This window comes from Formica exsecta, unplaced genomic scaffold, assembly GCF_003651465.1.
Source record: "Formica exsecta isolate Colony F162 unplaced genomic scaffold, ASM365146v1 scaffold48, whole genome shotgun sequence".
Classification (NCBI taxonomy): Eukaryota; Metazoa; Arthropoda; class Insecta; order Hymenoptera; family Formicidae; genus Formica; species Formica exsecta.
In genome coordinates this window covers 674,216-696,049 of record NW_021852035.1, presented here as the reverse complement: position 1 = coordinate 696,049, position 21,834 = coordinate 674,216, and the positions used below count along the sequence as shown (strand labels likewise).

At 36.4% G+C, this 21,834-nt stretch overlaps 2 protein-coding genes across 3 annotated transcripts in view; one reads left to right on the top strand and one right to left on the bottom strand.

Annotated features, from left to right (window-relative positions):
* Positions 1-2,254, top strand: part of LOC115241370 — a 7,559-nt gene extending 5,305 nt beyond the window's left edge. Inside the window, exons 3-8 of the mRNA XM_029817101.1 lie at positions 49-150; positions 365-475; positions 549-710; positions 887-1,055; positions 1,642-1,698; positions 2,144-2,254. Of these exons, the coding sequence (XP_029672961.1) occupies positions 49-150; positions 365-475; positions 549-710; positions 887-1,055; positions 1,642-1,698; positions 2,144-2,187 (645 nt within the window). The 3' untranslated portion in view covers positions 2,188-2,254. The remainder of the gene's footprint in view (positions 1-48; positions 151-364; positions 476-548; positions 711-886; positions 1,056-1,641; positions 1,699-2,143) is intronic.
* A 122-nt stretch (positions 2,255-2,376) lies between these two features.
* The window catches only part of LOC115241366 (neural cell adhesion molecule 2-like), a 204,214-nt gene continuing 184,756 nt past the window's right edge, over positions 2,377-21,834 (bottom strand). For both annotated transcript variants that reach the window (XM_029817087.1, XM_029817088.1), the window contains 9 exons: positions 20,216-20,367; positions 14,467-14,611; positions 14,202-14,332; positions 12,899-13,058; positions 11,129-11,422; positions 8,262-8,570; positions 6,552-6,878; positions 5,951-6,141; positions 2,377-5,568 (listed from right to left, as the gene is read on the bottom strand). In XM_029817087.1, the coding sequence (XP_029672947.1) occupies positions 5,293-5,568; positions 5,951-6,141; positions 6,552-6,878; positions 8,262-8,570; positions 11,129-11,422; positions 12,899-13,058; positions 14,202-14,332; positions 14,467-14,611; positions 20,216-20,367 (1,985 nt within the window). In that variant the 3' untranslated portion in view covers positions 2,377-5,292. The remainder of the gene's footprint in view (positions 5,569-5,950; positions 6,142-6,551; positions 6,879-8,261; positions 8,571-11,128; positions 11,423-12,898; positions 13,059-14,201; positions 14,333-14,466; positions 14,612-20,215; positions 20,368-21,834) is intronic.

Here is a 21,834-nt window from a genome sequence, read left to right as displayed (position 1 = left end):
ATAATAATAATAATACTATTTTTTTAAATAATTTATCATATTTTACAGAGAATGGAAAATATTATACACGATTTACAAATGGATTACAGTGATATGCCTATCACAGGACTGTTTCTTGTCTATCCAAAATATTATATACACTTATTAGAGGTATTTGAACACACATTCAATATTTCTATATTATATATTCACAATACTATATAATATAAAAATATTAAAATAAATTATTATTATATTAATTAAACTGTAAAATTTGCAAATTTATTAATTTAAAATTACAATTTTTATTTATGCCATCTATTCAATTATTTGCTCATAAAGAGTGATAAATGGAAATAAGACAGAAATTTATTTTCTTAATAAGGCGTGGGAAGACATTATTTATAAACATTACAAGCTTATGTATACTACGGAGAACAATGAATACAAATTTGGGAAAGCGATTCCTTTGCCTTCGTATCATCACGTTCATCAAGTCGGTGACCCGATTTGCGACGTATATGTATTTATATAAAAATGATCGTGCGAAATATATATCGCGCTTTCAGAGATTTTTCGCGAGCTGGTGCCACTTTTATACGATACCGCCTACTTTAATAGGAATATCAGAAGGCCACGCATTGGACGATATTCAAAAGCAGGTTTCAAATTGCTTAATGAAGATGTACACGTTGTGCGAATATGTAGCGAATAAAAGTTTGGACAAAAAGGTTTGTAGAAATGTAAAAGAAACCTAAGGGATCTATAAAATATTCTCTTAGCTAGCACGAACGGGTCTTTAACGAAGCTTCAAAGAATTGTTTGGAGCGATTCCGAGTCTGATATTGAATAAAGCTAAGAATCTTTTTCATTTTATTTTGTGACATAACTTTATTCGATTTTACAGTCGATCAACGTTCAAAACGTGCTACAGAATTTGGAAGACAAGGCGGCCCGAAACTTGCCCGAAAGTACGGTCCTCGAGTTTCTCTTGAGCGTAAACTCGCCTGTTCTAAAAACTGTCGAGGAATATCTGCAAATGCATTCCGACATGTCGCCCAGCGCGTTTTGGGACGGTAAAAATAATATATGTCTATTTCAAATGAGCTTCGAATAGCAGTAAATCTAATATTAATGCATTAATATTAATGTTTGACATTAGTGACGATTTTATCGTCATTCATTTTTGGAAGGATCGCAGTTAGAAAGGGCACAATAATGCGCATCGCCGCGTGAATAAAAACGATTATTTATTTCAGAATATTTACAATATCAAAAAAACATTCTCTGGTGTAGGGGTACATGAGACTCGTGTGTGTCGGAGACAGTCCTAAACTAAGTACATATACAAACTTTAATGTGTTGTCTCGCACAAATGGCAGCTGGTCAGATCCGGTCTCGTTATTGTGACATACAGGCAGTTAATGCAACGCATTCTTATTCTAAAAAAAACAACGGTTTCTCCTTGTGTTTTATTTTTAATCGATATTTAAGTTACACACGCGGAAATGAGGCCGAGGGCGAGCGGCACGCGTCAGTCAAACTATCGTGTCTTCGTTAAAATTATCTTCGTGATTCATGTGCGATCGAGAGATATCTCGACACGTATGTGTATCTTTCAGTGCTGGGAGGGCTGACAAATATCATTTGATCATTTTACAGATAATAATGTATGGCCACCGCCGTGCGATATCATGCCACGCGACGTATTCGACGAACATGGTCGTCGAAAGATTTCGTATCACGAGTTGTGTACTTCGGGAAGTATTATGGAACTCAGGAAGTTTTGCGGAAAGTAAATGCGTACTGCTATAAATCATATTTTATGATTCAGAATTTTGCAATTGTAAATGCAATGATCTGTGTAAACAAATTTTATTAAACTTTAAAATACATTAACAAAAATTTAACGAGAATAGCGAGTAAAATTCAAAGATAATTTTGGATTTGCGTTACGTAAAGAGATAATATTTTAATATTAACTCTTATAATAATAATAATACTATTTTTTTAAATAATTTATCATATTTTACAGAGAATGGAAAATATTATACACGATTTACAAATGGATTACAGTGATATGCCTATCACAGGACTGTTTCTTGTCTATCCAAAATATTATATACACTTATTAGAGGTATTTGAACACACATTCACGACGAACATGGTCGTCGAAAGATTTCGTATCATCCGAACAGCGAAAAATAAACGTGCTCCAGAAGTCAACAATCACTAACAAAATGTGAGAAAAAAATGATAAATTATTTTTTTCTTTCGACGAACATGGTCGTCGAAAGATTTCGTATCATCCGAACAGCGAAAAATAAACGTGCTCCAGAAGTCAACAATCACTCACAAAATGTGAGAAAAAAATGATAAATTATTTTTTTCTTTGTGTGTGACATCTTTAAACATGTTATCTTCTGTTAGAAAAAATTGATATTATTTATAAAGTTTACATGATTTTATAATATAGTGCGCGTGTAGTGATTACACACACGCATGCACGCACAGACACACACGAATATAGAGTAGAAACTTTGGCAGTCTGAATCCAGGTTTTATTGTACGGTTTGTTTTCGTGACGTTTTCCTCTCATCGGATTGTAAACTTCTTTGGTTACAGCGGTTTTTTTTTACTGTATACACAATTACAATTATTATGTGTGCAAAAGTTATAACAAGGGGAGGAGGGGAACGAGGGAACGGGGGTGAATGTATAATGGGCTGCGCGTTTCAACGTTTACTAAAATTCTCTTCGATAATGTACACTCACAATATTCCGACATCAATTCCATTAATGGCAATAATAATAATAATAATAATAATCAACGATTTGTCTAATTTTTAATGATCTCTCGGAAATGACGTAATGTAACGCCTAAACGATCGAGAAAACAACGTTTGCTTAGAATTTCTCGAGACATTACGATTCGCTTAGAAGCGTGATTTTACTGGTCTCGTTTCTTATACATCAAGTAATTCTAAGTATTCCCGATCATCGTCCGTCGTTTCCTTTGGAAACGCATACTAACGCATATGCTTCGTTCATGTAGGACCGTCTCTTCTGCATAGTTATTTGTATGCATATATAACAGACTGAAACACGACGACGCGACTGCAAATAGTCACAACCTACATTCCGTTTATGGTCAATTTATGTGAAGTTTCTATCTGATAGACAAATAGGGAGCTGCTTCAACGAAACTTTTACTTCATTTATAACATCGCCGCATCGAAATAAAATTGAGATTCTATTTAATCATTCTAATTTTGCTACTACAGAGATGAAATGATTTAATAATTTTAATATAAAAAGGATATAATGTGATTTTTTTAATAAAAATACTTTTTTCCATTCTCGAAATGTACTTAAAAAATCATTTTATCTAAAAAATCTTTGCCCTATTTTTCTGGAATGCTGTCCGCTATAACGCCAGAAAAAAAAAATGCAATATAGCAATCATTCCGTCGATAGATCAATTTTACGATTACATTGTCGAATTCTAGAACGATATACATATATACTAGCGCATCGATCTTATTTAAATATAGTGAACATCAAAAGATTATTAGAAAGATATTTTCTTTCTTTCTCTCTCGCATTACGCACACAGCCACATATATAGAATAAAATACATTCTATTCCTCACGTGAATCCTTGCAGTCGCAGCAGGATCGTCGCATCAATCGAGGAAGCGTAAACCTGTACGCAATAATCAATCTGTACAGATCGAAGCAAAACGGGTTATCACTTCTCGTAAAAAGAAGAGATTCTTTTACGCACGCGCGTCTCGCGTAAAATATTATAGCTTATTAAACGCACCGTCCAGCAGTCGACTGCTCGATATCAAGCTACACGTTCAGTTCTCATTATTTTACCTTTCGCAAATTGGGGGCGAAACGCGCCTTGGGTCACTCCAATCGATGACGAGAGTATCTCAGTATTGTACGGAGGATATGACGAGGCCCCCTTCTTGGTGACCCTTTTTTTTCTTTTTAAAGCTATATAATACAAAGAGGCTAAGAGCGGTAACCTCTGCTGAACGAAGTACCAACAAGATTCACAAGCGTCGAAACAGGCAGTAAGTTAGAAGTGCTATCGCGATTACCACATGTTACGGAAGAACGCCTCCGTAATCCGGAACGCGTTCCTCTCTCTATAGAATAAGATTCAAGACTTTGAAAAACAACGTTCATCATACTCAGTACATTTACTTCGAAGGAAGTCGTTACTTTATACATTGTACAAGAGATACTTGATCTTACCGTATAATTCAGAATACTGCAAACTGAGACGGAAGCGCGATGGGGATATTGATCTATTCCTTTTTCCTCTTCCTTTCTTTTGTCCCGCTACTCCGCCACTGATTTTCGTACGTTTTGACTCGATTCTCATCGATAGAGATACAAACGATATGTCTCTGACACAACTCTTCTCGATTCTCTTTTTGTTTCCGCATTGTCAACGTTATAAATAATTATACCGCGCGCGCGAGACGATGACGCGATGGCATAATGATGCGCTGATCATCCCTCTCAGTGTACGTTATTCTAGTCCGACGCCTCCACGACTTAACGCATATACATATTTATACTTACATCGACTAGACAAATTGTACAGTGTTGTGTTCATAGTAAAAGTGGGAATAAACCGTTAATATACGCGACTCGTACAAAATATCTCCGCGTCTCGAGGTATATACAAGAGTGTGCACGGCAAGCTTTTCTCTCTCGCTTGCGCGTGCACACATCGTAAACTCACTCTAGCACACCGCAGAAGCTCATAGAGGTTCCACCGGGGCACGGTCACGAAGCTACGCACGAGGTGAGAAAAGCCGGCGGAGCAGCCGGTTCGTCGTTCTTCAGTATAAAAAGGGCACTTGATTCAACAGAGAGGCGCAAATTCGTGACGCTTTGTCGGAATGGAAACGTAAATCCGTCGAACTCGAACCGGCTCGTACGCCCGAAGCGTCCCGAACAGCACAAGCGTTTGAAAAATGTCCCAGTTTAAAAGACATTCCTTACGAATCTTCCAAAGATCTTTTTTTTTTCGGAGACTTAATTTTCGGATCTAGGTAATAATAAACATCTTAGATGTCTCAAACGTTCTTTAGAAGTCTAAGAATAACTATTCGGCCCTTCAAAAGACATTCCAATTTTAGCGCATAAAGACATTCTAATAATATTCTATAAACATCCTTTAGGTGTTCTTGTGTCGTTCGGGACTCACAGCTATCTCATGATTGACAAACGGCGCGATTCATAGCAGTTCGCTCACGCTGCAAGTGCAGGCCCCGTGGTGGGTGTAGGGTCACACGGAGCTCTCTCTCTTGGCCATTACTATCGGCGTACCTATCGTCGCGTCCTTCTGTGACTGAACCGTTAGACAGCATTGGCCGGGCATCCGCGTCTCACAATCCTTCGTTAGGAGCGCACTGCTGCTCGGGCAGGTCCTGGTGACGACACCCAGACCGGCGTATAACAACGGAGGACTCATTGTCATCGATTGTACGCTCTGGCTGGGCCAGTGTTGCCTCGGCAGGGTGCAAACGCCACTCTCATAGACGTCGCCCACCAGCGGCTGAAACTGAAATGCGCCCGTAATTTTCGTAGATCAATAGATCACGCAAAGTAACATAATTACTTGAGAGAGAGAGAGAGAGAGAGAGAGAGAGGGAATCAGGGAAGGAAAGAGAGAGAGAGAGAGAGATATCCCTCGCTCTCAGTTAAGAAATACTATCATCGTTACGTTCCACATCACGATACCATTGGTATTCTACTTAATTATTTAATTTAATTTCGAACCACATACACGAACACACACGCGATGCACATTGTTTGAATTGTTTCAATGGCAAACTAACGCATACTGATTGTTATTAATATAAGCTCTACTCTGTTATTTCGTTAAACATCTACGGGATATTTGCATAACGTTTACGTGTCATTGAATCTTGAATGGAACTCACGCTTTTGTGCTTCGTCGACAAGTTTGAGAACTCGTGCAGCGGCATGCCGTTGCGAATTGTACAGTAGCCGACGTAACTGCTGTGGCCGCTGATGGAAGTCACCGTCGAGTGTTCCAAAAGGCTCCTCGATGGTGATGTCTCAATCGTTGATACCAGACGTCTCTTTCTCAAATATTCCGACGGTTCGTCGCCTATAGAGAAAACGCACGAGTGTTTTATAATCAGAAATTTCGTCATAGAGTTTTACGAGTGCTACGAGTGTTACGAGTGTTTTACGCGTATGTGTATGTAAATGGAACGAGGAAAAACTTTAGAAAAAAATTTACAAGCGCGTAAAGGAGCGAAGTGCTCCCTCGGCAAGAGTTTCTTTCAATCATGAAGAGAATGTTTTTAAATACTTACGATTTGTATATAAATTATATTTACATACTTTTTTAAATGTATTATCGTAATCATTTTTTGTTTTATATATTCTCTTCTTGCGGAAGAATTACAAAGAGGATAAAAAAATTTAGATTTTTCAATATAATTTCGGCTTCGTTCCCTCAATTTTGCCAGAATTAATACAGAATTATAATTAGCAAATCGCAAAGATACAAACCAGTGATTTGCTGTGGAATGATATCCGGATTCTTTTCATCGCTCTCGCTAAGATCACCGCTAGTGTCGAGCTTTCTGAATGGGCTACTGGGATGCTTCTCATCTGCGAGCAGACTGCATCCCTCTCGGAATCGTAGCTCCCTTTGTATAGGGATGGCCTTCGTCTGCTTCGCGTGATCCTCCATCTGCGACTTGTTCTGTTCCTCCACGTGCGTGTGCTGGAAACGTAAGACGACCATCACTATGATCGCGACGATGATGAGGGCCGTCACCACGCCGATCATCACGCTCAACATCGGTGTCAGCCGGATGTTCTGTCTTGGTCGTTCTGCAATGTCAAAATAGTAAGATGTTACAAGAATCGATATTGCCGTGTAATTGCTTGTAGATACGCGATAAATTTACATAATAATTTTAAGCAGCTTTCAATCGTGCACTATGACATGAATAATCCGTTCTGATAAAAATGCTTTTAAAAGCACTTTAAGATCTCGACACGGCATCAAATTTTTAACGGATTTTATGTGATACGATAATATTAATAAAAGCATAGATGGTGCTACATAATAAAATATCATGTATGGCGCAACAAGCGCAGCTTTTACGAGAGAATAAAAGATATAATGGAAGGTGTTCGAAATTACAAGAGTCATGCTTGGTTCGGTTATGTATAATATTAAAATGCGATTCGAATAAATATAACGCATACAGTATATATTATATTTTAATAGAAATTTAAACCAGGAGATCTCTCAACAACCTTTGGTAGATGAATTAAAAATTACGATAACAGTCGCATCGAGCAAACAAGGGGAAAATTGTCCGACCGTATTAAATCGCCAATTTCTGACCCGATTTTACGCGCGATCATAAAAGCGCCAGGAGCTTTTTACGCGGCTCACTCGACGAATTAATATTGACTCGATGGCTTTTCATCAATCCGACCAATTGGCGGCGACTCTTCATCTGTACTGTATGATCGACGAAATTTTTCCGTAATTACTCAGACTTCATGTAAGCTTTTCGAGATTATGTACATCGTCGTAATATCCAGCATATATATATCGTATTATAGGAAGAAAAGCGTTACGACTGGCAAAAAGTTTTTATGAGACTTAAAAGAAGGCAGAAAAACTTTAAAAATTAAAATTATATACCTTCACATTTAGTTTATTGTTTTCGATAAGTTTTGCAATATAATATTATTGAAAATTTTGTCTATTAAACATAATTTTATAAGGCCAATTGAAATTTTACACCGTTCTTAAACTTAATTCTATTTTTTCGAGAAAATGATTTTCTTTTTAGCTATATAAATTTTCAATTTTTCAAAATGCGATCGCACGAACTCTCATGCTACGAATTTTATGTCGCAAGCAAGAAAGTTTGAGAACTACTCATGTAAGATACACCAGATAGAATGATGGCCCCCGAACCAGTAACTTCCTTGGAACTTTTAAGCAAGCCGAGTATCGAAGCTTCGTTCAAAAGATATCGAAGGCTTTGGAGTTGTTAACGTTACAGCGAATCTTGCAGGAATTTTTACACGAGCATTAAACGAGTATCAAGTCACTTGTGAATAATCAGCTGCATGTATCAGAATCGATACGTAGCTTTCGATATCGTCTGATATTCGATTTCTGGCGCGAGAATATCAGCGAGCGTTAGTCCTGTATTTAAGGGAAGGAAACAGGAATATTTGCGCACTCACCCGACTCAGATGTCAATTGTTTCTCCGGTAGCCTCAGAGTGCCGGCCTGCACCACCATCGCCTCGCTACGACCCTTGTCGTTGTAAGCATAAATGCAAGCCTGATAAAGGGCACCCGACTCCAGCTTCGTGATGCTGAAACGCGGCACCGACGACGTTTCATTGGCACGCAACTCCTGGCTGTTGCTCTCGCGTACCTCTATCAGGAAGGATTGTGGCAGGCCGCCGTTGAAGCCCTCCGTGCATCGCACGGAGAATGAATTGGTCGACGTGTTCGAGGTTGTGCAATTGTGGACCATGTCCGGCCGGCCTGTCACGGATAAGGTTTGCTCACGTTTTAAAATGCACCGCGTTTGCACGAAACTATTCGCGCGCTCGTAACAACTTGTAATGAGTACGAGGTAGCGATAATATCGCAGAGACAACCTTTAAGTTTCCCAAGTATGCCTTCGGTAACTAACATATATTTTTATACCAGAGATATTAGGGTATTGATAAGATGGCCAACGAGAAAATAGAACAAAAATAATAAGATAATAGAACAAAAATGATAAGATAATAGAACAAAAAATAATAAAAGTAATCATGTTGAATCCTACATCGGTAAAGATTAGAGATCGGACTATTTTTTTTTTTCATACAATTGTATCAAATTTTTTGGAAATAAATCTCTACTGGATTACAAATTCGTTTCAATGTTTTGACTATTATAACTGTTACAAAACACTTTAAAGCTTTAACGAATTAAAATATTCGTTTAATTTCAATCACGCTAGTAAAGTGAATTGTAGAAATAAATGAATTACGTGTTAGCAATATCGAGATACTTTCGATTTGCATGTCAACAATGAGAAAAGCCTCTTAAAATGATTAATATATATAAGCTCGCGCGTTTATATATATATGAGCTCACATTTTTTTTTTTTTACATTTCGCAAGATATATTGATTGCCTTTTATTAAATATCGTGTTAATGAAAAATAAATTTTTTTTTGTATATTGTGTAGAAAAATAAAATTTAAATATAGAATTCTTTGAAGTCTTGTTAATATTCTTAAAGTCGAAAAATTATACACAAATAAATATAAAAGTAAATTAATTCTCGAATTAACATTAATGGTTGTAAATTAATTATGCAATAACTCTCCTCAACATTTCTAAAGTTCGTTTATAACTACTTTTTACGCCGCTATTAAAGTGTGCTATATTTTAAACAAACTAATTATATAAGCAGTCTAATTATGTAAGTAGACTCTCTTCTCAGCGTCAGCATGTTCCAAAGTTTACTCTAACTTTCGATATTACGTTCTTTTCTTACCGAGATGATGTATAGTCTCTTATACAGACGACGGAAGACGAAGTGTTATGTAACATATCGTTTCGCGTGCGGTATATTCGCGAATCAGGGCGTGATAGTTGCCCTGTAAATCTGATTCACGGTACGCTGGCATATACAAGAGCCACTTGTAACCGAGTCGGCCGTAAAGATGCACGGTTGTATGTGTGGTTTTTTCTGCAAAGGTATTAGCCGGTGGTATACTTTGCGTCTCGTAAAAGCTGACTAAAAGGGCAGCAACGAGACGGTAACGGGAATACGGCATATTGTGTCGCGAGAGAGGAGAAATAAAGAAAAGGAAATAAGCGGGAATATGCCGAGGTTGTTCTCGCGTTTATGGTTGCTGAAAAATTACAGTGCCGGACACCTGCTACCCATTTCGCGGTTCCTTCACTTTCTTATCTTCCTCCTTCCCCTTCTTTCCCTCCTTTTTATCTGCTCCCGTCGAATCCGCAGCTTTTTGCTGCGGTGTGAAAGACAAAAGCTGTTTTCTTTTTTATGTTCCGAATATGTGCGTGTTTGTGTATGGACTTGTATACGCGTTTTCTTTGCATTAAAGCAATCCGATAGCGAATCGCGATTAATTGGTAACTCGAGCATCAATACCGGCAGAAATACGACCATTATTGGGAATAATGGGGATGCCGATGTTATGGATCTTCGTTAGACTTGCCTGGGTTTTCTAACTCGTGTTTTAAGTAAAATGTAGCAGCGTCAAGTTTTATCATGATAATGATTTTTGTTCAACAAATAAATAAATGAGAACATATATCCATATTATAATAATTACGTATTTTTTAAGTTTTACACATCTATATATATATTACAAAGGCTTTTGATATTTGAAGATAACTCGCGATTTCAATACTTCATTGTTAATTTATATCATTATTCCAATATTAATTTTGGAGCTAATAATGATTGCATGACTTTAAAATTTTAGGTAATTGTATAATTCTAATGGAATGGCACATTCTGTCTTTCCGATTATACATATATACTAAGATTTGAATTAGTTATTCAATTCCGTAAATTGAAACTTTAGAAACTAGGAGCGAAATCTGGATCCTAAATTAGCATAAAGTTGTAATTTTCGGAGAAATTAAATTTATCAAATGAAAATCATTAGCATTAAATTTATCATTAATTTTACCAATTTAAGAAAATTAAGCGGATTAAATATAGAAATCTATTTTTTGGATACAAATATAAATTTTTTTAATCTTCTAAATCCGAGAAAAAGTTTTAATCTTTTAAAGCAGAGAAAATTATAATTATTCATCCTTATTACTATTTTTTTTTTTTTTTTTAAATAAATTTCTGTTCTTTCTATATATCCACTCATTCTATTTTTTTCTTTGGTTCACAAAAATTCGTGAATAATTTGCACAACTTTATTACGTCGTAATCGAGTTGTGACGATTAATTTTCTTGATTAAAAATTCACGTTGCGTATTGAGGATCAATTTTGTAACGTCTGTTCACATTTTCGTCAATATCACAATGCGGATACAAATGAGAAAATACTTTACCAGCTGGTATAATGTGATAGACGCAGGGCACTTGTTGTTGGCCGATATGATTGCTGGCCCAGCAGAGCAGCGTGCCATAATCTAATTCTGTCATTGGTGTGTATGAGACGATGGAGGATGTACCGGCCCGTTCTATGTGACCTGCCGCAACGTCGATACTCTCGGCGGAGTTATTGAAGGTCCATTTGAATTGCACTTCCGGCGGATTTGCATCCACTTGACAGGATATATTCGCCTTCTCCTGTTTTGCCACACCGTGGACTTTGGTCTGATTCGGCTTGCATGTGGGAGCGACTGTAGACACGAAAGTCGAATGGTATCGACAAATAATTAGAACGCCGGATGCAAACGATATCTATATTCTATGCAGAGTTCGTTCTTTTATGTTGTTGCAAAATATATTAGGATTTGACGGACATTTAGTGATTTATTAAGTTTCTCGCACATGAAAGTCTGATAAGAAAATAATTTGATTATTATTTTCGTTTCAACCATTGACAGATTTTCTAGCAAATTTAGAGCCAATGTGCTAAAAATATTACGGAAAAAAGTTAAAAATTATTAAAATTTAATATCTTGTTGATTCAGAGTCACACATACACACATATACATATTGTATTTCTTGAAATATTCTCGTGAAAAGAAATATATTCTCTGCCGCTCTTTTAAACGCATAAAGCTTAATTTCCATAGATATTTTAATTTCGATGTTAAATAACTTTATAATAGAACGGCTAAATTAAAATCAAAATATAAAAATTCAACCCGGGAAAGATACGTCACATACAATATTATTACTTTCTATTATAAATAATAGACAATAAATAATTTTTTTAACATTAAATACAATTTCATAATAAATTAATAAAACTAAAAATTTTCAAAATTTGTCCACTCTCCTTATTATCTTTTTTATAGTTGATGTGGGTATATTTTATAGTTCTATGTGGGTATTATTACATTAATAACACGCTTGTAATTTTTAGTTACAATTTTTTATGTTAAATACGTGGGAGTAACTTTGCTATATTATGTTCCATAGTGAGTCGGTTCTCGCTCACGAATCAATTCAAATATTGATTAGTAAAACTGTTACGATTCGTGAAATATTTCGATATCGCATCCGATAATCTGCGCGCACAAACGGACGAACTGGTTACACACGCAATTCACGAGGGACATTCAGACGTATGTACGTAAATCCGGAATTAAAATTTCACAGTGGAGATTTACGGGAGTACCGAATTTTTACGCGTTATAATCCATTATTAATTAAAACCGGCTGAACGAAGCGTATCTGTTTTTCATTACGCTGTCCATATCGTTGTCACGTTACCATTTACGTTCTTAGCGTGATAAATAATCCGAAAAATCGTTTATTTATCAGCAAAGGGAATTCTAGTAATACTTTAACATTATTCGTACAATAATCCATGAAAATCCGATTATATGTTTCACTATACGTCAAAGAAATTGAAAAACCTCGGATGATATTCTTTTTTTTTTTTTTTGTTTATTAATTGTCAAAATTATTATTTTTTTTTTTTTTTTTTTTTTTTTGTTTATTAATTGTCAAAATTATTGTACATAATTAATTTTAGAAAAAAATATTAAATAATTCAACTAGAAAACTCTAGATATATACATATATAATTTCAAAATTACTTTAAATACTCCTCATATATATGTATATGTGTATGAGTAAAATTGTGTCATTGAAGCGTCTGACCTATTCAGTATCTTACTACTAGCGAATTCTGCGATACGTACACATCACGTTGAGATAAAAGGGCGAGCTCTCGCCGTCGCCCTCGGTATTATATCCCACGCACGTGTAATTGCCGGCGCTTTTGCGATCGACCCCCTGCAGCACCAGGCTCTGGTTGCTGATTATAATACCCTGCGTGATGTTGTGATGGAGTGCCTTGCTCTGGAAGAAACACGATAATTGACGGCCTCTCTCGCCGATAGATTAAACCGCCAGTCTCCGCCGACCCGGGATAGGAAAATTATTTTCTGCGTGTGTGCACGCATTCTGGCGCGTTTGTGTTTGTACGTAAACGAGGATCTAGCCATACAATCTCCCTCATCAGAAGCGAGGGAATACGGGAGTGCTCGCAGCTCGGGTGACGAGAAGTTATTATAAAAGTTTGATGCTTCGAGCGCCGAAGTTTGTATTCGGTCTTAACGTAAGTCGATGCTCTCACGAGTGAGTACGGGCATAATCGAGCTTGTTAGCCGGCGAGAGACCAATCTGTTTACGACACCCGGATTTTAGAACTTTCCGGGCGCGGGTTATGGACGAATTACTTGCGACAAACATTGTTGCGTATCTTCAAGATTGATTAATGATAATCGCAACGATTCGAGATGAGAAGATACACGCAAGATAATATTCTCGTAGCGCGACGTGCAAACATCTCGTTTTTCCGAAAATCTGTTCTCGAAGATATTTCACGATAAAAATATTTATTGATAAACCGATATAATTTTGATGAATTCCATTCTGAGAATACTGCAATAATTTGGATTGTTTATGTAAAATTTAATTAACCAAGTAAGACTTTGAATAAATTTTCATAATCGAAAATTTTTTCAAAGTTTAATAAATTTTCATAATCGAAAATTTTTTCAAAGTTTTTTTTATTTTATAGACGAGTATCCGGTATGTCTTGGTGTTCGAACTAAATTCGTTATAATGAAGAAAAAGAAATATATATATACTTGATAACTCTCTAAATTATTACAGAAATTAAATTATCTCAAAGTAAGATATACAACAAGCGCTATTTTTTGAATCATGAGCTGTATTAGACATCCTTAAAAAATAAATCATAAATACAGCTCATGATTCAAAAAATAGCGCTTGTTGTATATCTTACTTTGAGATAATTTAATTTCTGTAATAATTTAGAGAGTTATCAAGTATATATATATTTCTTTTTCTTCATTATAACGAATTTAGTTCGAACACCAAGACATACCGGATACTCGTCTATAAAATAACGGACCGAAGAAAGAAAACACATACATAAATATATATTGTTCTGATTAAAACTATATTCTCACTCACCTGATGCCGCCATTCCACCTTATAAACCGACGGTTCGGCCTGTATGAGGCAGTCGAAATATACATCCGTGCCCTCGCGTATATCGTTGGGCTTCAGTGATGTGCCGAGCTGGATCTGCGTCTCCGGCGTGTCTGCGAATCACGACTTTCGATAAACCGTCAAAATCGACCGGATTCGTCTGAATAAATAAGGAAAAAACATCGCGCGCGCGCGCGTGGTTTCCGGAGGGAAAGAAAGCAGGAACCGTCGCCGTTTATAAGCTTACATTGTATCTGGAGTATCCAGCCGTCCTCTATTGGCGCGGTTCCCATGATTCGATTTTCAGCTTGACACGACAAGTGTCTACCGGCGTCTGCTTTCGTCGCTATGAAAGATAAAACGCTGGTGGTCGTGTTCCCATCGGCGGAAGTCTGTAACAACATTATGATAACGTTCACCGGAGTTGATTCCGCCGCCCTGCCGGCGCCTTTCTCGCTGCATTTATTCTCTTTTTCTTCTCATCGAAGAGACCGCCTCTATCTACCTTCTGCGTTGTGTCGATGACGTTCAAGCCCCCATATATTAAAAGCATATCTATCACTCGATCTGGAGGGTCGGCACTAACTATAGCCGAAATTCTCGATCAATCTCTCGTTATCCTTCTCGAGGGATCGACCTATTTTCTGAAGAAGTAGCTTTTATCTTTTAGGGATCGGACCGTCATTACATCAGGTTTGACTGGTAACTGATTTATTCAATGTACGTGTCTCTCTCTCTCTCTCTCTCTCTCTGATTTATTTCCACGACTTGTGTAATTGTATTAAATGTGTGCAAAAAATAAATAAGAAATTCTGCGCTTTTCTATTTTTCTAGGTTGTCTATATTTATATTGTCGGTTATCTTTTTCTAATTTAATAGTGCATCTATCATCGTTAAGAAACTTTATTCTGTATATATATATATATGCGCGGAAACTCTTAAATCCATTAAAGTCATACAAATAGTATAATGCATATATGTGGGTAATATACTTTTTAAAGTAATTCATCCTTCAATTTTTTATTAATATCATTATAAAGAGTCATTTCTTTTTGTGCTAGAGCATCTCTAGCACAAATAAATTTCATTTTTTTTCAAACAATATTTCAAAGTTGTTTATTGTTTTGTATAGCATTATTAAAATAAAAATATAGCATATCTAAAATAAAAATTTTGTTCTAAAAGTTTGAATTAATAACTTAACAGATTTTTTAAATATTTTTTTTATATTTTATTTTGCTTCTTATATAAACTAAAAATGAGGAGAAAGTAATTATTGCATTTAGAAGCGGCAAAAAATTTATGTTATTCATAAATATGATGAAATTGACATTTAATTCGACGTTGTAAATTCGTTCTTCAGAGCTCTTTCAAATCGAAAACGTCTCTAAACGATCAGATGCGCATCTCCACGCAGAAAGTCGTGCGCCCGAGAGGAACTTCCGATTCGATTTACACCACCGGGACGCGCACTCAATGCAATTTGCAATTTGCAAGCTCGACCTCGGCTCGTACAGCTCCTTAAAGCGACTATAAAATAAAGTTCTCGGACGCGCACATTGTTCCGCGTAATTGTGCGTAAATTATCGTTATCGCGGTGTCACCGGCCCAACGTGCCACGAGACTTTAGTAAAAGCGTCGTTAGGCGACAAATACAGTAATTTAAATCAGAGAATGCCGCGGCGAATAAAGCTTAATTTCTATAGATTTTTTAATTTCGATGTTAAACAACTTTATAATAGAATGGCTAAATTAAAATCAAGGCATAAAAATTCAACCGGCGGAATATATGTCACACACAATATTATTTCTTTCTGCTATAAATAATCAGATGATAAATAATTTTTTATAACATTAAATACAATTTCATAATAAATTAATTAAATTTAAAAAAATTTCCAAAATTTGTCCATTCTTCTTTTATTGCCTTTTTTATAGCTAACTATGTGGATGTTATCCTGCGCGGTAAATTCACATTCGTCAATCAAGGCGAATCAATGCTATAATGAACGTCCATTAGGTTATATATCAAGTGGCCGATTAATCATCTCCTTTTGTTATTACGATTCGAAAATAATTTTCGTCCGTCCGTACAATTGAAAGGTTTGTACAACCGCGTGGATGAGTGCGTGCGGATAAGTAAAAACCGGCAAAGCTACCTTTTTCGTAAATCAGTTATTTGCCAGTTAGAGTTCGGTAAATAAACGCTTTCGCCGATTGATAACAGAGGCGAGTAAATAACACGAGTAAAAGACTACGAGCCTCATGTTTAGTATCGATTTTGATCACAGAATAAAACATAGAGCAAAGCGCACGAACTTGTTTTATTTTGAAACTCGATCAATACGACTGTTTGGTATATTCTCATGAATATTCCTTTTTTTCCACTGTTGTCCGAGCAAATAGTTTGCGAGTTTTCCAAGATTTTAGGAGGTCACAAACGCAAAATTTATATTTTTCGATATATTCTGCACTTCACTTTGTGAGCGGTTATTATTAGATAAAAGTATATAAAAAATCATATTTTGCGTGCGCATTCCGAATTTAATTTCAAAATAAATTCCAGTAAATTCAGTAATTCAGGTAATTTATTCATATCGTGGCACATGTATGAAGCTTTTTCAGCTTTGTCAAAAATCATGATTGTAGCAGAGAATTTGAGAGTTTTATATTTCTCGCTATCGTATTTTATGTTTTATCCAACATATCGTTACTTTTATGATAAAATCATTTGCAGCTTCGCTTCATTTAAAAATCCTGTAGCGCTTGTGAAAAATAAAGTTTATGGATTATGAATTAACTTAATTTTACGTGAATTCGTGAATTAAACATTCAAATTTCGCTTAGTCCAATAAACCGGATCTATGCATTATATTCTTCGTGTAAAACCGAAATTATGAGCGCAGTAGCCAGAGGAAACGCATCGCTCACATTATTCATCTCTTTAAACGAATAATAAAGCAATATTTCATAGAACCATCAAAATATCTCGGACGATTTTTTAACTTCCCCGTGATGTTTGCAAGAGAAAAGCGAATGCGTACGAAGAGCGCGTACCTTCAATCTTGCGCGGGATGCGCGGCGTGGCTTGACGTCCTGTCGCGCGATTAAAAAATAATCGTGGGACAGAGGCGCGTTTGTGCGCTCGCGAATAATAAATTTCGTGTCTTGTTGGGGGAATAAATCAACGGCAGGAGACCCGCATGCTCTAATTTCGTTCCAATGGCGACGGCGGGGAGCCGTTTCGCGCAAAGATAATTACGAAATGAGATGCGCTATCCATTAAAAATATATTTCCGGTTTGCGCATTCCGGGAGGGGTCGAATCGATTAACGTAATTGCTGCAATTTTCCGGACGATACGCGGCGGAGAAAAATACTGCGAAGTGGGAAGCTCGTTTACGCGAGAGGCATTATGTATGCTACTAGTAGCTACTTTTACGCGCGGTTGCGAAATCGCGCAAAACCGAGAAGGATGAAGCTCGAAAACTCTTGTCGAGATTACTGCGTGATTACGGGAAGAGAATGAGAGAAGAGGAACGAGCCTCTCGTTCCCGGCCGACGTTTCACCGTGGATTATAGCGGTCCTTTCCCAGCCGTATTTTCCTCCTTCCGGCCATCCTTTCCGCTTCTATGTTTAACTTTCTTACGTAAGCAACGAAACAATCTACAGTGCCGTGTCGTGTAGCGGCGGGTATCGACTTTGAAACAATATTTTCTCTGTCCCGCGCGCGAGCCCTTCGCCCTTCGTCATCGTCGTCGTCGTCATCGTCGTTGCCGTCGGCGCCCTTAATCCGCCGTTCTCCGGCAAATATTTACGTCGTCGTCTTAAATGCGGATCAAAACGCGGATACGACGTGTATGGCGTTGTTTGCGCGTTCGTGTGCACCACCCGGTGTGTTTTATCGGGGTGACAGTGTGGCGTGGGGAAAATCGAAGTAGAATAAACAGCGACCGATGCTCGATTTCGCCCGACAACGGGTCAATTTATTCGAAAGTACGTTCTTTCATTTCGTCGCTAATCCGTGTTTCTATTGACGTTTGTTTGCTTTGTATACGAAATACCTTCATCCGTTTCTCGCGACAGAAACGCCGCGTTCCGGTTAGAGCGCGTTCGATTTACGTTAAATCGAAATTTATTTTGCCGCGCGCGTTCCAAATGAAATTGAATGAATTAATGAATTGTATCGGAATCGAGAGAGAGAGAAAGAGAGAGAGAGAAACTAAAAAAGAGAAAGAGAGAAAAGACACGCGCACATGAGAGGATCCTGCTATAATAGATCAAATACCGTCTCGGTGATATATTTCTTATTCGAGCTACTTATAAAATTATATTTATCGGTATATATCTGTGATGTGTTTCTTTATTATCGTTGTTAATTAATCTCATAACGACGAAATATTATTTTTTTATCGGAATATTATGTACGATTCGACAATGTTATATTGTATTAAAATAATCTCTAGTCTTCCCATTTTATTTTCATTTACATGTTATATTTGAATCTATGATTTATGTGAAAAGAGTTTCGTATTTTGAACAAAACGCGTACTCTGATTGTGTTTACAAGATACCAACAATTCGTTATATTTTCTTCTCTCTAAAAATGAGAAAATTGATTCTCGTACTATCAATTGATCTATTACCTGCTTCTGTTTCATATCTGACACGCGCGTAAACATTTTATTCTGTTAAAAATTGTTAAAAGTCTTCAATACGTGAAATGTATAAAACATATGAAACAAAAAGCAAAAGATAAATATACGAGAAAATTCAGTAGTAAATTCGGTTTTAATAGAAAATATATCAGTTATATTATTTCAGAAAGAATCGTGTTTTGTTTAATTTTATTAAATCTTTTTTACTCTACTCTCTCTTGTCGCAATACTTTTTTATCTTTAATTTAACAAGAATATGTTCCGACATTACGGCTCTTTAGGATAGCTGCATTTCCCATCAATTAAACGTAATCCTTGCATCGTGCACGCTGCTGTAAACGGCAGTTGATCACGTAATTGGTCGTGCCTAACGTCCTTTTTTGCGCTCGTCGCTTAATCCGTGGAAATTGAACGTGGAAATTGCAGTCCCACCGCGATGAAATTAAGAGACACATGTCAACTAGACGAGTCGAGGCAGTGCAGGAGATTAATTGTCGTCTTTCACTAATGCGGAGATTAATCTAATACTATTGCTACAATGAAACACGACCGCGCAAATGTTTTAATTTTAATTGAAAAAAAATTTAATTTTATGTTTTTCACACATATTTTAATTTGTATATTTATAAATGTTTATATTTATTTCTAAGGTTTTCTTGGCCAACAAAAATTTACAAATTAAATCAAATATAGAAAGAGAATTAATAAACTAAACTTTTGATATTTTTTATGGTATATCGTAAATCCTTTGGGAAAAAATGTAATGAATGTGTGAGAAAGAGTTTGAAAAATTTAGGCACGCACGCGACAAAACTTTCTAGCAGTGATAGATGCGTTTTTAACATATTAGAGAAAAAAGACTCCGAAGTAGATGCATAATTCAAAAACTGTGTTAACTTGGCGCTTATGGTTTAGTCTAGTTTAATTATTAAAATATTTATTCACGCGTTCACATAATTTAAAATAATAAAATTATTATAACACATCAACGCGTTATTATAACTAATAATAAAATCGTATCTGCGCAGGAAATTTTTAAAGAGATACGATATATCTATATCTTTCGTATTATTATGTTTTAGAGAGTTAATTATTTAGTTTATGAAAACCTTTATGTCATTAGTTTATTTAACAAAGTTAAATAAATTTTAGAAATTTAATAATGAAGCACTCTCCTTGAAAAAAAAATATGGTTGGTAAGAGACACCTCAGGTATCATTTAAGGGACGTGTCTCTTATTTAAGACAAGAGTGACTTTATGCGCGGTCCGGGAATAGAGCCAGGCAAAATATATGTTCGCACGGGGACGAAAATTGTTTCATCTAGGGACGCACTTACATTCTCCTTGGAATCCACTAAACGCTGACCGTTTCTCCACCAGGTGATGCTGGCCGGTGGCCTGGAGCCGGAAGTTGTGCAGACCAAGTCATAGTTCTTACCCGCCGACAGCGGCTGGTTCGCACGAGCTATCTTCACTTCCAGAGGGTTGACTGAAAATTATTTAATTCACTAGTTGAATAATGTGCTTGATGCGTCTCCTCCTATCCTTTTACAAATGTAAAACATGCTCACAAAGGATATTAAAATATTTCATAAAATTGATATATTTTATGTTAAATCATTGTTATGTGTATAATAAAATAGTCTTTTGATTTCGCATTTCGTCGGACTTTATTAGAATGGTCTCTTTTCAATGGTCTCTTTTATTCAATTTAATGGACATTGTAAAATGTTTATATTAGCTTTATTTATTTTAAATTCCAAACGAGAAATATTTCAGGTAGCAATATATTATGAATTTCAGTTATATAAATATAGCTATATTATATTAAAATGAACAGGGGAATAATAAATTTGTCCAGACAGAAAATACTGGAGTATGCATAAGATACGCGCCGAATTTGAAAGTCTTCTCAGGTATTCTTACCTGCACATCCCTTTGCAGTCATATACTTGGTATGACGAATTTTAAGCGTGGAATCATAAACTCTCCCTCCCCTCATTAATCCTACCGCCCGCGCTCTCTTTTCCGCTCACTTACTACTTTATCACGCGCCATGTATCTTGCCGCGCGATAGCTCAAGTACTATAACAAAGTGAATAACTTAATTTAGAGCGGAGACAATTAATCTTGCGTCCCATCTTGCGCGCTCTTTTTCAGGATGATTCAAGTGTTTTTCAAGGTGACTTAGCAATGAGCGCGCGTTCGCGGATTCTTTCCAAACTTAAAAAATCACCATACAAATTCATATACCAAAATATATGAAGCTAAAGAATAATCAATAACGTTCATAATATACGATAAATATCTTTTTTTACCTGCAAAGTTTCTCTAAAGCAAATATTTATTATCACATGAGACTTTTTTGAGTTAAATAAGTTTTTCTCCAAATGCCTTTTTTCTGTCTTTCTTTCTTTTTCTTTTTTTCTCTCTCTCTCTCTCTCTCTTCCACATTTCAACAAAGTATCTTCAATTTACCGCTTCTACTTCTCGACTTCTGGATGTATCGGTTTAAAAATTTTGCGGTAATCCCGACGTCCAGCAAGACAAATTAAAAAAGGTCCGCAATTAATTAACCCCACTCGTTGTTCTAACGTCCCCGCGATAGCGGCGCGAGTAAAATTAACCGCCCGGCTGCCCTCGACTGCCGCTCGTTTCTTCGTTATAGCGGGTTGCTGGCCGCAAGACGCGTACCTTCCTGCACGCCAAATTGACATTGATAAATCCTCTTTGTTATAAAGCGATATATCATCGGCGCGTACTTCGCCGGTGCACGAGGAATTGAAGTTATTCGGAAAATTATCGTCAGTTTTACGTAAGATGTAGGTGTGTGAGGTGTGAGTGTATGTGTGTGAATAAATGTGTGTGGTTATGTGTGTCGATGAACACTCTATCGAAGCATCAACACTTCGCTTTCGATCCTGAATAGTTTTGGCATCGAAATTTCTGCTCAATA